Source organism: Peromyscus leucopus, chromosome 8b (genome assembly GCF_004664715.2).
Source record: "Peromyscus leucopus breed LL Stock chromosome 8b, UCI_PerLeu_2.1, whole genome shotgun sequence".
Lineage (NCBI taxonomy): Eukaryota > Metazoa > Chordata > Mammalia > Rodentia > Cricetidae > Peromyscus > Peromyscus leucopus.
The window spans coordinates 87653966-87670945 of record NC_051086.1 but is presented as its reverse complement, the minus strand read 5'-3'; the positions used below and the strand labels follow the sequence as shown (position 1 = coordinate 87670945).

Here is a 16980-nt window from a genome sequence, read left to right as displayed (position 1 = left end):
TCTGTTTTCTACCACCACTCCCTGGGATTAAAGGCTCTCTTTCTGGGATTAAAGGTGTGTGTGAGTCACCATGCTTGGCTGTATCCTTGAACACAAGGATTTCTGCTTCTGGAATGCTAGGATTAAAGGTGTGAGTGTCACTATTTTCTAGCCTTTGTATCTAGTGGCTGTTCTGTCTCTGACTCCAGATAAGTTTATTAGGGTGCACAATATTTTGGGGAACACAATACCACCACATTTCCCCTTATTTTGTCTAAAATTAAAAAAAAAGCTTATAACTAATACAAGAAAAACTATCCAATAAGTATATACAATATATACAGTCAAAAATTACATAACAATGTCTAGTCCATTAATATTTGACAGATTCAGACAAAAAACTCCATTATATATATTAACAATGTCCAGTCCAGTAACATTTGATAAACTCAGAAAAAAATTTTCATTACTTATTTAAAACAAATAATTCCTTTTTAAAAGTATTTTTCTTTTCATAATAGATTCAGTAATCTACGTTTTGTCATTTTTATATCTTCCCCTTTTTCTTTTTAGTGTAGATTCAGTGATCTACCCATTTATCCTATTATTTCTTTATCTTTTTTCTCAGAGTAGATTCAATGATCTATCTCATATCTATATTCTTTTTTCTTTCTTTTTTTTTAAACAAAACTTCTGAATCTAATCTCCTTGTTCAGCTTTTTCCCTGACCATTAACAATTAACAACTTGTAACCAACCATCATAAACAATGACAATATCCAAAACTCATAAAAATAACCAAAAACTTCCCATCCTACCTCTCAGGAATGTGGGTGTCATATTCTTAAAATTACTTCCTGCTTTCTGGGGGTGAAGACATCTTTAGAGAATCCTGAAAAGAAAATTTTTGGGTTAATTGTAAAATCCTGTATCATTTGTCCATTCGCTGCTCTGTGAGTTGGAGGCCTGCCTGGTCTACAGAGCGAGATCCAGTGCAGTCACCAAAGCTACAGAGAAATCCTGTCTCGAAAAAACGAAAAAAAAAAGAAAAGAAAAGAAAAGAAAAAAATTGTTTCCTAGGAGGAGAGGAGGGAGGGGAAACTTCGGTCAGGATGTAAAATAAATGAAAAAAATTTAATTAATAAAAACATAGTTCCCCCATTATCATTGCCCTGCAGGACCTTTCTGGACAGTTTTGTTCCTAACCACTACCCGTTGCATTACAAGCGCCTTTCTTGATATACCACATGCCTGCTTGTATACTGTGGCGACAGACCATTGTAGTAACTAAGACTGTCTCTCCTCTAAACACAAATTTTATTCCTTGTGGGCTATAACACTCTTAATGGATGTATATTCAGTAGGAGTATCATACTTTCTTGTGTGCTGATGAATCCTGTTTGCTAGTATGCTACTTAAATTTTAGCACACTTACATAGCTAATGTTGGTGTACAGCCTCTCCTCATTATCCCATAGTAGTTCTGCACTTGACAGTTTTGTAAGGGAGTGGAGCTACTGAAGTATTTATGTGAAGTGGGCAGTTGTTCCAGCTTTGACCTTGAAGCACTGCCCCAGTGCCAGATAGACTACTTGAGTTGCTTTGTTAATTCCTTGCATTATTTATGGAAGGGATCAAATATTTTTTTAACTAGAAAGACTTCTCTTGTCAAGTTGTGGAAAGTAAATTGAAAAAAAAAGTAGAACTAATGTCGAAGAGTCTTTTAAAAAGATACTATTTTAATAGCATATATTATGCATATATTATCATTAATATGATAAAATCAGTAAGTATTTAGAAAGAAATAGAACTGCATATTTTGGAGAATGCAAGAGACAAAAGAAAAGAAATAGTCCAGGCTGACTTGGCTGTTATATTGAGTTCTAATATATTAGAAACATTATTTCTTTCAGCTAAATTTTCCCTTGCTTTACAGAAAAAGGCAAAGTTAGCGTTCAAGACTTTCTGACCACATTTACAGATACCTTGAGAACTCTAAAATCTGAAGGTGAGTTTTACTTAGAATGTGTTTAATGCTCACATTTGGAAAGATAAACAGTGGCTTACATATTAAAACAATCTAGATTTAGATAAAGCACAAGTAAAATACAATATGAAAACAAAAGGGCACAAGGTAGATTATTTGTAACTTTGCTTTGAAAGATGATGCAAACATTGCTAAGTGTAACCTAAACCTAGAATTGTGAGCAGTTTCTGACGGTGCTAGAAAATTATCCACTGAGGTTTTATTCTCTGAGACTATTCAGTATTCGTATTTGACTTTGGAAATGATTAGAAAATTAAGAATAGTTAGAAAATATTTTTTAAAAGGTTTGGCAAACTGAGTGGAGTAGACCTTTAAGACTATTTATTATGGCTTTTTTTCTCATAATCAACTACTGTATACTGTGTTTTTCACAAATTCATGAAAACATATCAACTTTGTTAGCAGTGTGGTTCTGTGTAACTGCTACCATAAACAACATGTGAACATGTCTTAAGAGATCCGTTATGGTGTCTGTTGACCCATTTCCTGCTCCAGCCCTCAGTGCACAGGGACCACTGCTGCTTTGCTCTGTGATAAACTTCCAGAACTTACCATGTCTAACTACAGCTTTCTACCCTCTGACCAGCACCATCTCTTTCCTCCTCACAGTCACCGTCACCCTCTCTGCTCTTATGACAGTGTTTTTGGATTCTGTACAAGTGATATCATCCAGTAATTGTCCTGACATTTCACAGAGTACAATGTCCCCTAGGTTCATCCGTGTTTTTGCAAATGACGGGATTCTTGATTTTTTGAGGCTGAAAAGAATTCCACAATTATTTTATTTTTGAGACAGGGTCTTGCCACATAGTTCAGGTTGACCTTGTACAAACTATGTAGCTCAGTCTGTCCCAAAACTCAAGGTAATCCTCCGGCTTCAGTAGCTATGGTGGTGCACACCTGTATTCTCAAAGATCACCATACTTGGATTTTCCATTATTTAATCACATTTGTATTCATCTGTTTTCTAAGAAATGTACAAAATTTGTAGAACAAAAATCCTAAAACATTCCTAAAGAACACAAAATTATATTTTACTTGAAAAAATATGTCTTTTCTGGAAAGGACTATCTTAAGGTTAATAAGATGTCAGTTACTTTTCCCTAAATTTATGTATTTAATACAGTCTCAATAAAGGTATATAAAGGACAGCTTCCTTCTAGAACCAGACAAGCTTGATACAATATAAACCAACATATAAAAACTAACATGAGAACACAGAAAGGGAAGAGCTGCTAAAAGCCAAACACTACCAGGTGCTATTGTCTTCATTTTGATATTATAAAATCTTTATGATCAAATCATTTGGTACCATTGCATGAAAATATAAAAATGCCGAAATGATATGGGAAATACAGGAATAGACTTCATTACGTTTGTTAAGCAGTTACATAATATTGGTATCATTTAAGGTTGCTATAGGAAATAAGATTGGTTCTTTTCCAATGAGGATGGTGTAAAAACTAGGTAGGCAAAGGGAAAAGTATATATATATTCACAGATAAGAATAAACTACAAACTTTTCAGTATTTAAGCACAAAAGTGAAATCCCAAATGCCTCAGTAGTTTGGATATATGAGAAGTCTTTCTGGTTTTGTTTCAAAATATAGATGCAATCACAGTGTGTATCTTTTTGTTTTTTGCTTCTTTTCTATAATACACTTTTGGATTTTTAAAAATTGTTTTGTTGTTTTGTTATTTTGTGTGTACTGGTGTTTTACCTGATTATATGACTGTACACTGTACACTTGTTTGGTGCCTGTGGAGGTGAAAAGAGGGAGTCACATCCCCTGGAACTGCAGTTACAGACAGTTGTGAGCTACAGTGTGAGTGCTGAGAATTGAACCCAGGTCCTCTGGAATTGCTCTTACAGACTTAGCCATCTCTGAGGGCCCAAGAATACAATGTTTATTGTGATCTACGAGGAAACCAGCCAGTGTTTCGGTGTTAGGTTCATCATTTACTGTAGGCATGTTCATTTGTTTGCCAGGTTTAATAAATTCTCTTCTAATTCTGTGCTTCTCTAACAGAAGTCATTGTCTCTTCCCAGGAGAAAAAGAGAGACTTTACAACACCAAAATTGACAGAAATGATCGTAATGCCATTTCTGACATTAAGCAAAGTTTAGATGCTATAAGAATCCACCTAACAGATGGCGAAATACAGAAGGTGTTGGATAACACTACTCCTTCTAGTGAGTGGTTATTTCATTTTTAAATAGATTTTTAAGATTATTTTACTTTAAACCAACGAAGGTTCCATATTTCTTAAGTGTCACTTAGCCTAAGTGCCCAAGGAGTTTCAGCCAGCCTATTTCTTGTTCCTTCTCTTCCTCCTCCTCATTCTCTATTTCAGAAAAAAAAGAATATTTTTCTTACTTTTTAAATAAAACATTTGTATTAAAGCGCATATTTTATTTATTTACTTCATTTTTGGGGGAGGATGGGTTTTCACCCATACTTCCATATAACAGTTCATCATTGAAAGCAGTTAGGGCAGGAATCTGGAGGCAGGAGCTGATGTAGAGGCCATGGAGAAGTGCTCCTTACTGGCTTGTCCTTATGGCTTGCTCAGCCTGCTTTAAAAAATAATATTTTTGAGACTGTAATTTTTTTTTGTTTTTTTGTTTTTTTTGAGACAGGGTTTCTCTGTGTAGCTTTGGCTGTCTTGGAACTCACTCTGTAGTCCAGGCTGGCCTCGGACTCACAGAGATCCTCCTGCCTCTGCCTCCTGAGTGCTGGGATTAAAGGCGTGCGCCGCCACTGCCCGGTGACACTCCATTTAATTACAATGTTTCTCTCTTCTCTTTACATCCTCTAAACCCTCCCAGGTATCCTTCCCTGCTCTCTCTCTAGTTCATGTCCCCTATTTTCATAAATTGTTACTGTATGCACATGTGTATTTGTATACATATATATTCATATATATATATATGAATATATATAATATAACTTATTGAGCCCACAAAAGGAACATATTTTCAAAGTAATATCCCTGATAGTTTTTATTCTAGATCTGCTTATCACATGTTCCAAGATAATTGTTGCATTTCCTTTTTATTTTTGTGTTTTATAACTATGGCTTTAAACCATCAAGTAGTCTTTTTTAAAGAAAAACCAGAATACCTAAACTGTTCCTTCTCTTTGTTCTAAAGGTGATGTGGTACAGTTTAAGGATATCGTCAGAGAACTGGCCAACAGTGAGATATTTAATGAGTGCCGGAGTAAGTATAATTTGAAAAAAATACAGAGAGAAGCCTCATGCTTGTAGGCTTATGTATGGATTTAAGTTTTTGATATGTGTGTATGCATGCTGGCGTGTGTGTGTGTGTGTGTGTGTGTGTGTGTGTGTGTGTGTGTGTGTAACTTTGTATTCAAGATATCAGAGGTTGATGTTGTTATCTTCCTCAATTGCTCTTTACCATATATATTGAGGCAGGGTTTCTCACATGAGCCAGAGCTCACTGATTGAGTCTGTCTACCTAGCTACTGTGTTCTGGGGATCCCTTTTCTCTTTCATGGACGGGGATTACTGGTGGGTTACCTTGCTTGTTGGACATTTATGAGGGTGCTGGATATCCAAATTCTGGCCCTCACCCTTGTACAGCAAGTACTTTACCTACTGAGCCAGCTCCTCAGCCCTTTATGTGTAATTTTTAGCAGAGTCCCTTCTCAGCTTCTTGCCCACACCTCCCAGGTGCTGCTATGCACCATGCTTATGTGATACTGGAGACTGAATGCATGCCAGACAAGCACTCTACACTGAGCTACATCCATGGGCCCTGGCACCATTAGGGGTCACTTTGCTGGTTGTTGTTTAGTTTTGTGAGTTAAATGCTTAACATAATAGGTCTTAATTTATGTTGTTTTCTAATAGAGCATCAAAATCTCTAAATTTTATGTTACTTCCTGTTTAACAAAGCAAAAAAAAATAATAGAACAAGTATTCTAGAAAATGAATACATTTCCTTCACATCAGGTTGTTATGGGGCTGGAAAGATAGTTCAAGAATTAGGACCTGAATTCTGTCTGCAGTGCTCATGAAAAAGTTTGGCATGTCTCATGCAGGAACAATGATAATGCATGCTTGTAATCCCAGCAATGAGAGGAAGTGGACATGGGAGGGTTCCTGGCCAGATACAGTAGCTTAATTGGCCAACCAAAGTCCCATTGAAAATGCTTTCAAAAAACCCAAGGTGGATAGCTAAGTACCTGTGCACATGTGCACACATGCAATCAGGTTGTTATGTGATTAGCTGGATGCACTAACCCTACTTTTTATATTTTGCCATCAAAATAGGAATAGAGGACACATGCAATGTTGTCGATAAAGTCACTGATGGAAAAATTGAAGTTAAAGACCTTTTAGCTGCCTTGGAGAGCTTCAAGAAATCTTTACAGGAGAAAGACCAGCCTGGGATGTTTCCAGTTTCTGAGATGGATGGTGAGTACTTCAGTTACTTCTCAGGTCTTGCTTAGAGGATGCATGCTCACACTGGCTCTTTTTAAAAGAATGATAATACTGTATATTAGGGAGCTCTTTATGGAACTGATGCCCAAATATTAGTCAAGGTGGAGAATGTTTGGATAGTCTTTACTTGGTTGAGACTAATAGAGGTAATCTTGTTATTATTTAAAAAACATTCTCATCTATTGGAATGCAATAGTTAAAATAAAAATATGATATTTCTATTTCTTCAGTCCTGGATTCTAGGGGTGACACAGAGCTCCATGGATTTTTTGATTCCTTTGATATAGAATATAATATCTCTTCACCATTGTCATAGTCATAGAATGCTTAGGCTCGATGAGCTACTAAAGGACAAGATGTGTGTGGCTTCTGGAGTAGTCACCAGAAGGCATCCACTGGAATGGTCCTATTTTCTTTGTAAGAAGAATTGATGTACACAGCTTGCAGTTTACATCAAGGTGGGCAGCTGCACTCATTTAGATGCTTGGTCCAACTGGCTGCTGGGAGAGGAATGCAGTCAGAAGCTTTTGTTTCTCAGTTCTGTAATTGCTTCAATCTTTATAGTAACCAAATAAATCTGCTTTTAATATTTGCTCAGTTGAGAAGCTTTGACTAATATTTGTACCCTTGAGTTACATTACGTTTATTCAGTATGGGACCTTTGGGGTATCTGTTCTGTTATTTTGTTTTGCTGTTTTGAGACAGGGATTCATATATCCTAGGCTGCCCTCAAATATATTGTGGTCAAGGATGATCTTGAACCTCTGATCCTCCTGCCTCTACCTACTGATTGCTTAGATCAGTGTGCACCATCATGCCTAGTTCATTCAGTCCTGGGAATCAAACCTAGGACTTGTGTAGCTAAGCAAACACCAGTCGAACTTTATCCCCAGCACATAGGATATCTTTTTCATAATATGAAATTTATCTTACCTACCTATTCTAATGTATGATTTAACTAACTATAAAGTACTTGAATTTCAATTGTATTAAACATTCTTTTTTTTTTTTTTTTTTTTTGAGCAGGTTTCTCTGTGTGCTTTGGCTTTCTGAATCATTGTAGCCAGCTGGCTCGAACTCACAAACCCGCCTGCTCCCGCGTGCTGGGATTAAAGGCGTGCGCCACCACCGCCCGGCCAATTGTATTAAACATTCTTAGAAGATGAAGAATATAAATAGTGTGACTATTTACTGAGATCATCTTTATTCTATCATATGATACATTTTGGATACAAACAATGACCCATAAAACTTAGTTAATTCAGAAATTTATCTGAGAGTGATGTTTATAAAAAGAATGAAGAGATTTGGGAATGAAGATCTCTATGAAAACATAATGAAAAGATGAGAACAACCTGAGTGTTCAATAATCGTGCAAACTATCTGCTCAGATCATAACTACACAGTCATTGAATACAACAACCATAATGACATAAAAAATGAAAGGTAAAATATACAGAAAATACATAGACTATAACTTCATGAATAGACTTATTTCTAAGACACATATGCCAGAGAACTTGGGAGAATGGAAGTGAAAAAACAAGGAAGTGATGGGTAGATTTTGTTACTCTCTAGGAGCAAACTTCTATGTTCTGATATCTTGTGACAGCAGAGAGTGTCTGTGACTGTAAAGAGTCTGAGCTGACAGTCCACTGGCCTCTAAGAACTCCTCTTCTTCTGCCTGTTTGAGGCTTGAAATTGATCCCCCCTTATTATTTACTTATATTTATGTTTCAGATTTTTAAACTGACATTTCATAGTCTATGTTGACATGGGCAATGGCTGTCACTCCCCACCACACACTGAGAATTGATTCTTTGTGGCTAATTAAGTCCTTACCTTGTTTTGTCTGGTGTCAATACAGCCTCATACTATATTTTTTCTTGTGTATTTACTTTTTGTCATTTTAATGTTGCTCATTCTAGTCTTTTTTTTTGTATTCAATTAAATAAATAAAAGATAAAGTTGATGGTAATGTGCAAGAGAAGCATAAACATTTTAAAATGAAGAAATCTGTAAAAAAATAAACAAAAATTTAGAAATTAAAATTAATAATCTCTGAATTATATTAGTATGTTAAACAAAAACATAAATATGAATTATAAAATGGTTTGAGGATTTATATGGGGAGAAGTGCTATGGGATGTTGTTCTGTAGGCTGTGAATATGTGTTGCTCTGATTGGTTGATAAATAAAAAGCTGATTGGCCAGTAGCTAGGCAGGAAGTATAGGCAGGGTAAGCAGATGAGGAGAATTCTGGCAAGAGGAAGGGCTGAGTCAGGAGTCGCCAGCCAGACACAGAGTAAACAAGATGATAAGGCAGAACTGAGAAAAGGTACCAAGACACATGGCTAAACATAAATTTGGTTTAGAATTATGGGTTAATTTAAGTGTAAGAGCTAGTCAGTAATGAGCCTGAGCTAATGGCCGAGCAGTTATAGTTAATATAAGCTTCTGAGTGATTATTCTATAAGCAGACCACGGGACTGCAGGAGCTTGGTAAGGCTGGAGAGACATTCCTACTACAGAGAATCCAATAAAGACAAAGATTTGGAATATAGGAAAGAGTTCAAGGCATAAGAAACAGAGACTTTTAAGGCTCTTCAATACACAGGAGGGGAAGGGTGGCTGTTCAGAAGCTATTTAAGAGGGTGTGGCTGATGACCTTTCAATACTGAGAGAGACCATCACCTATAAATTCCCAAAGTTCAAAGACTTCTACATAGATTAAAAAGGAATATATATGGAAGGGTATTGCAAATTGCAAGAGAGCGACCCCTAGAGGTATACTGAGAGAAAAGCCAAGCTTGCCACCTTCAAAGAAGGAACATTTCCCAATTTTTGATATTTTTTCTTGGGTGTTGAAATGCTGGGAAGTTTTCATAAGTTGAAGGAGGGATATTTTCCAGTTCAGGAGGACTCTAGACACTGAGATTTTGAAAGTACAAACTAAAGTTGTCAGTTTTTGTTTAGTCTTTACAAATACTTTGGGTGAATAGCAGCTGCTATGCTTCTGGGTTAGAGCCTCATGGTTAGTCAGTGAGGACAGCCTGGCTGGTGGGGGGCGGAGTGGGAGGTTGGGGGTGGGGTGGAGTGGGGTAGGGTGGAGGGGTGGAGGGGGGCTGGAAATGCATCACTGGGTTAGAGCCTCTGTCAGTGAGGGGAGCCAGGAGTGGGGAGCTGGAAATTCATTACTGGGAAGCACATCGAGTGTTTAAGACATAGAAAAACTTACTTCAGTTAGAGTTTTTAGTTCTTGTCAGGGGATTAATCCAGGCATCTAACTGCTGTGGTCCCAGGATTCCATTTGCTTTGCTTTAGTGTAGTTAAATGTAACCCAATGACGGAGCAGTTCATTGTTGAAACCTTCTCCCACTCAAGGGCCATGCCATAGTGTGAGAGAGGCATATGAGACAGAGGAAGCGCTCCAAACCCTGACCCCTCTTCCCTTTTGTTTCTTCAATATCCTTCTGGCTTTGGAGATGAGGGTGCTGCATCCTTGTATGTGGGGCATCTCTCACCTGAAAGTCTCCTGGCCTGGTTCAGGCGCTATGGACACATCCAGTGGATGTGTTCTTTCCATATCCATCCTATGATCTATCTATTCAGCTTAAAATATTCAATATACCACCAGGCTACGGACATCACCAGCCCTATTCATTTGCTTCGGTGCATAGTTTTTATTTGCTTCCATGTTGAACAGGGAGTAGTAGGAAAACAAGGAAATTGTTCTTTTTTGTCACCAGATTTCAAAACAATGATGTCCTTGCAGAAAGTGGATCTACATGTTGTCTTTTACTCCTATTTATATCTACTTTAATGAAAATTTATATACATCTTCTGTGTATGAGTTCTAAAAGTGTGTGCGTGGGGGGGTCACATGAGTTATGTAATAAATGTGATAGGTCCTGAATAGCATTAAAAAGGAAACGGAATACTTTGAAATTGGGTAGAGGATTTTAGAGTATATCACAGGTGGTAAGGGTAAATGTTGTTCTATAAAACTTGAATCTTGCTGGGCAGTGGTGGCCCATGCCTTTAATCCTAGTTCTTGGGAGGCAAAGGCAGGTGAATCTCTGAGTTGAGGCCAGCTTGGTCTATAGAGCAAGTTCCAGGACAGCCAGGGCTACGCAACCCTGTCTCACAAAAACAAAAAACGAGCTACTCTGTCTCAAAAAACCAAAACCAAAAACAAAAAACACCAAAACCAAAACTAAACAAAACAAAAAACCAAAAAAACTCCAAACCCTTGAATCTGTGTATTGTGTCTGTATGTTGTGTGACTGTGGGAGGTGTGACCATGCACATATTTGCATTCTCTCAGTCTAACCAATGTGTTGTGATCACAGAAATTTGATAGTTGAGTGGAATAATACTAACACAATTATTGCCTTAATACATTTTTAAAGATTTATTTTTAGCCAGGCAGTGGTGGTGCATACCTTTAATCCCAGCACTCGGGAGGCAGAGCCAGGCAGATTTCTGTGAGTTTGAGGCCAGTCTGGTCTACAGAGTGAGATTCAGGACAGGCTCCAAAACTACATAGAGAAACCCTGTCTTGGAAAAAAAAAGAAAAAAAAGATTTATTTTTATTTTATGTGTATGAATATTTGCCTGCATGCATGTAGGTGTGACACATGCATGACTGATACCCTCAGAGGTCAGAGGAGTGTGTCAGATTCCCTGGAGTGGGAGTTACAGATAGTCATGAGCTGCCATGTGGATGTTGGGAAGTGAACCCCAGTCTTCTTTAAGAGTAGCCAATGTTTTTAGCTGCTGAGCAATCTCTCCAGCTCCTGCTGTTGTAAGTTTTAAATTGACTCATTTAAACCCTAATTTTTTTTTAACTTTGCAGAAAGAGAAGTGGTCTTAAAAGAAACAATTGGTTCTTTTGTTGACTCATCTAGCCCAGCAACATCATTCAGCAGTAAGCATACTAAAAGAATAAAATCAAAATTTTTAAATCATCTTATGGTATTTTAAACTTTTCTGAAGTAAATTTTGTTTTATCTTTATTTTTAGTATTTTCCCAGAGTTCCCTCTGTCTTATTTTAAGTGTTATATCCAGACTTTTCATTTCTTAGTATATTTAATTCATGTTTTGAGTATAATTAATTATTTAGAATTTCATGTCTACAATGATTCTTTAAGGCAAATTACTTGTCTCAGTATATGTATGCTATATAGTAGAAATATCCCGTTACCCCAGGGGCACATTACCTCTCATTTCTATGAATACCCATGCGGTTATCCTCCCACTCATGACGCATGCTGTGAAAGAGCGCTGCAGAGGTCCCGTGCAGGAAAGCTAGCAGACATGGCTGTGCAGGAGGAAGGCTCCTGAAGTCTAGGACAAGGTCTTACTCTTTAGTCTGCACCAGATGTTTCTTTCCTTGTTTTCTTTCCCTCGACTCCTTGGCTTCTGTTTCTGCTTCTCGACCTTCTTCTCTGAACAGCTGCCCAGCTGTTGGCAAGCTCAACGGCTGGTGTGTGTTACAGTGATGTGTGTAGCAGAAACATCTCTGAGAGCAAACAGTTAATGACCAAAATGAACTTCCTCAGAAATTATACCTAACTACTGTTTGATATTGTTTATTGTTTAATTGACTTCTAAAGAAAAAAACACACCGATGTGTTTTAAAAGCTTTTTGACTCAGAATTTCTTTAAAGATATACCTATCTCCTTTTGTAAACTGTGGGTACCAAGGATTAAAAAGGACTTGATCTCAGTGTCAACATCTGTTCTCATTTCCCCAATATTTGCAGGTTTATTGAAAGAGATTACAGCTTTTGATAATATCAGAAATAATACGATGCCTGCAAATGAGCTGATCTCCAATCTCACGAGTGCTGGAATTCCAATAAGCTACAATACAATGCAGGAGATCCTGAGACAGGCCTCGTTCAATGGTGAATTCTTCTTTCTTTTTTTAAATTTAATTTTATTTTTTTAAATTCTTCTCTCTTACTGTACAGTTTCTTCTTTGCAATTATTTGGTGTCTTTTTAATATTGAGATATAGATCACATGCTGTATAATCTACCCCAATGATGGATGATGATGATGTGTACATGTGTAATGAATGAGTCTTTTTCTGTCCTGATAGCCAGCTCCCAAATAATGACACAGAGATTTATTGATTATGAAAGCCCAGCCTTAGCTTAGGTTTGTCCCACCAGCTCTTATAACTTAATTTAACCCCTTTATATTAATCTACATTCTATTACGTAGCATTACCTCTCTTCCATCTAGACCTCCTGTTTCCTCTCTGTGTCTCCTGGCTTCTCTGCTTTTTTTGTTCCCAGAGTCTTTTCTGTCTCCGGAAGTCCCTCCTAACCTCTTCCTGCCTAGCTGTTGGCCATTCAGCTCTTTATTACACCAATCATAGTACAAATATCCCACAACATTTCCCTCTTTTTGTTTCAATGAAACGGAAAGCTTTTAATTCTAACATGATAAAACTGTATACAATAAGAGCAATTATCAGGTAAGAATTACATCCACAATGTCCAATCCATTTGTATTTGGAATAATCAGAGAAAATACTCAATTGTCTATCTTATCTTGATGAATTTAAAGTTTTATACCTAAACCATTTTCTATCATAACTTGTATTACCATTCTAAAACTATCTTTTTAGACCTCAAAACATTTTCTTAAACAGCTTAAACTTTTATGTTTCTCAACCTTATAAACTTTTTTCTATGTAAGTTTATTTTACATTTTTATGTAAAACTATAACTATCTAGTCTTCAGCTCCATCTAAGACCCGAGAAGGATATAATATTACCTGAGTAAACATTAAATAGAGAGCACACAACTTCCAAAACTACAGAAACAACAGAGACATCTGGTTGCCTGGACGGTCACCCAAGGTTTCTCTGTAATGCTGGGGCATCCATCTTTGGTCTACAGGCCTAGAATATCTGACAGACATTTTTGTGAAGCAGGAATTTTGAAGGACTGTCCTATCTTGTCTTTGCAAAGTTTGACAATTGCCTTGTTTTGTGTCCTGCTTGTTCAATTTGGACCGCATACTGTCAGCAATTGAGGCAAGGGCAGTTTCTTTTCCCAGTGGCTAACTTTGCCACAAATGAAAGCAAACTCTATATAGGGGTTCTTTGATGCCCACAGCCTTTTTTGAAGTAGATTGGTGCTGCCAGACATGTCTCGCTGTCATGAAAAGCCTTATGCTGTTAAAACATTTTAAATGTCATATTCTGTAGGTCTTTGAAGTATTTGAAGACCATCTATCTATTTAAAATATATCTGTTTGACCTTAAAAACATACCTAACATTACTATAAGTGTGATTGTTATATATGACTACCAACCTGTCTTTCTTTATTATCCTAAATTGCTTTCAAGGACTAGAACTTTACATTACATTTTAAAATGAGCTGCATATGTACAGTACCTTAAACAAGAATAGAAATATGTACAGTGTAACAAAAAATAACCTTAAATTTGTATCAATGTAGAAAAATCTTTTTTAACTCACAGAAATATAAACAAGAGTAGAAACATATGTAGAGTATTTTCTAATGAAAATAACCTTAAATTTGTATACAAAAATCCATACCAATGTGAAATATTTGAGATTAATAGTTGCTTTTTAGTTAAAAGTAGGTTCAATAATCTACTCTTTTACTCTATCATTCCTATACCCCCTTTTTTCTTTTCAGAAAGAGATCCTTGAATCTAACCTCCCTTGTTTAGTTTCCTCTCTTACTATGACCAGTAACAATTTGCAACCAACCCCCCTAAATGATGACAAACATCCATAGCCACCGAACAACCAAAAACCACCCAACCCACCTCTTGGGAATGTGGGTGTCATATTTTTTAAATTACTTCCCACTGTCTGGGGGTGACAACATCTTTAGGGGACCCTGAGAAAATGAAGATAATGATAAAGTCCTGGGAGAGCTAGATGCATTACTTTTTGTTTAGTTTCTGTGTGATGGGAAAGTGTAGCGCTTATCTGAAGTCTTGGCTGGAGTAGTCTGTGAGGCTGGATCATCTCAGCTAGCAGCTTTGAAGTTGTTCTGGATGCAGAATTTTGAGGAAACTCAACAGAGGCATTTTGAGTCTGGATCACCTAGGCTACTTGTCTTCATTGGTATCTCTTTTTTTCTGAAAATACACAAACTTTTAAAGGTTTTAAATGTGCCATCTAAGTACATTTTTAAGCATACTGTATCTGCTTAGAAGTTTTTTTCAACCTTCCCTGAGAACCTAGGCTCATGCTGTTGGGTATGGGCAGGAGCTGCATTTATGGACCCAGCTTTGGGAAGTTGTTGAGCATGCTTTCCTTGAGAACAGCAGCTGACTGTTACGAGTGCTCTCCTGTGGTGCTGGCTGACTTCTCCATCTGTGTGATCATGCCATGTGTTGGAGCACCAAACGTAACAAGTCTTTTTCTGTCCTGCCAGCCAGCTCCCAAATAATGAGCTTAGGTTTGTTCCACCAGCTTTTAAAACTTAATTTAGGCCGGGCGTTGGTGGCGCACGCCTTTAATTCCAGCACTCGGGAGGCAGAGGCGGATCTCTGTGAGTTCGAGCAGCTGGCTACCAAGTGAGCTCAGGAAAGCTACACAGAGAAACCCTGTCTCGAGAAACAAAAAAAAAAAAAAAAAAAACTTAATTTAACCCCTTTATATTAATCTACATACTATCACATGGCATTACCTCTCTTCCATCTAGCACCTCCTGTTTCCTCTCTGTGTCTCCTGGCTTCTCTGCCTTTCTTCTTCCCAGAGTCCTCTCTGTCTTTGGAATTCCTACCTAACCTCTTCCTGTCTAGCTATCTGCCATTCAGCTCTTTATTACACCAATCACAGCAATACACCTTCACACCGTGTACAAATATCCTACAACATATATGTGCATTATAAACGTTCTGGGTTCTCAACTGGTTCCTCACCCTTACATGGCAAGTGCTTAACCACCAAATCTTCTCTCTAGACCCTTCAGCAATTTTTTAAATGTTGGATATCCTCCTAACCCCCTATTGTTATATATATTTTTTAATTAGCTAAACATAATAATTTCCCTTTGGCATTTTCATACATATTTAGTTTCAGTTGATTCCCCTCTCCCATACTCCTTGAAGTGCAATCTGTATGAAGCCTAATGAATTCTTAGTCTTACTACATTCTTGGAATCCTGTAGCATATATAAATATATTTCATTAGTGAATATGTTTATTTCTTAATTGGAAAATGATAAATTGTATGTATTTATGTTGTACAGTGCAGTATTTTGGTACATGTATGTTGTGTAAAGTAATTATATTAAGATAACCCATTCCTTGTCTCACATCCTTATAATTTTTTGATGACATTTAAAATCTATTTCAGCAATTTTTAAGTAGAATGTATCGTTATTAATTACAGTCATTTACGGTACAGTGGACCTCCTGAACTCCAGCCCATGTATAATGGAAACTTTCTTCCCTGTCACCAACTACTCATCTCTAGTTCTCACTCTTCCACCCCCAGCCTCTTCCCCTACATTCTACTCTGTTTCTGACTGTTTTTCTTTGTCAGAGTTCCCATGCTCTATCTTCTACATAGTTTTCTTTACTTTATGCACTGTCCTTCAGATTCATCTCTATTGTTTCAAATGACAAACTTTCCTTTTGAAAGCCAAATAGTATTCCACTGTGTGTGTCTGTGTGATCATCCTGTCTACTTTATTCATTTATTAACACACACTTAACACTTGTTTAATATATTGGCTGTTTGAATAATGATGCAATGAACACAAGCATGCAGCTATTTCTTTGATATCCAGATTCAGTTTTCCTTAGTGCACACCCAGAATTAGAGTTCTGGATCATATAGTAGTACTGTTTTTGTACTATTTTAATTTTTGGATGAATCTCCATAGTTTCTTGTATAATGGCTATATTAATTTGTATCCCTACCCTTCATGTATGGATTACCTTTTCAACATATCCTTGCCCACATTTACACACACACACACTCTCTCTCTCTCTGTATCTCTCCTTCTCCCTCTCCCCCCTCTCTGTGTCTATGTTTGTGCACATGTGCGTGCCTCTGTGCACCTGTGTGCCTGTATGCACATGTGTTTGCATGTGTGTGTTTTCAGTCACTCTTCACCTTGGATATTGAGGCAGGATCTCTCACTTGAATCCAGAACTTGCAAATTCAGGTTGTCTAGCTATATATTTGCTCAGGGATCCCTTGTTCCACTTCTCACAAACTAGTATTACAGGTGAGCCACCACACCAATTGGTGTTTACTTGGTGGCTAGGGTCTTCATTCTTGCATGGCAAGCACTTGACTTGCTGAGCCATATCCCAGGCCTCTCTCTGTTTTTCTGATTAAAGTTATTCTTCCAATTGAGAGACAAACTGGCCTTTGAGATATAACAAAAAATAGGGCATACATAGATAGATGGGCTAGAAGATCATAACAGAAGGTAGACATATTGAAAATGCATTAAAATTCATGCTAT

The 16980-nt window shown here is 37.2% G+C and overlaps 1 protein-coding gene across 1 annotated transcript in view; it reads left to right on the top strand.

The window, feature by feature from the left end:
• LOC114702204 overlaps positions 1–16980 on the top strand; it is a 175449-nt gene that overhangs the window by 86958 nt on the left and 71511 nt on the right. Inside the window, exons 25-30 of the mRNA XM_037200852.1 lie at positions 1914–1985; positions 4075–4218; positions 5179–5247; positions 6324–6467; positions 11353–11424; positions 12264–12407. Of these exons, the coding sequence (XP_037056747.1) occupies positions 1914–1985; positions 4075–4218; positions 5179–5247; positions 6324–6467; positions 11353–11424; positions 12264–12407 (645 nt within the window). The remainder of the gene's footprint in view (positions 1–1913; positions 1986–4074; positions 4219–5178; positions 5248–6323; positions 6468–11352; positions 11425–12263; positions 12408–16980) is intronic.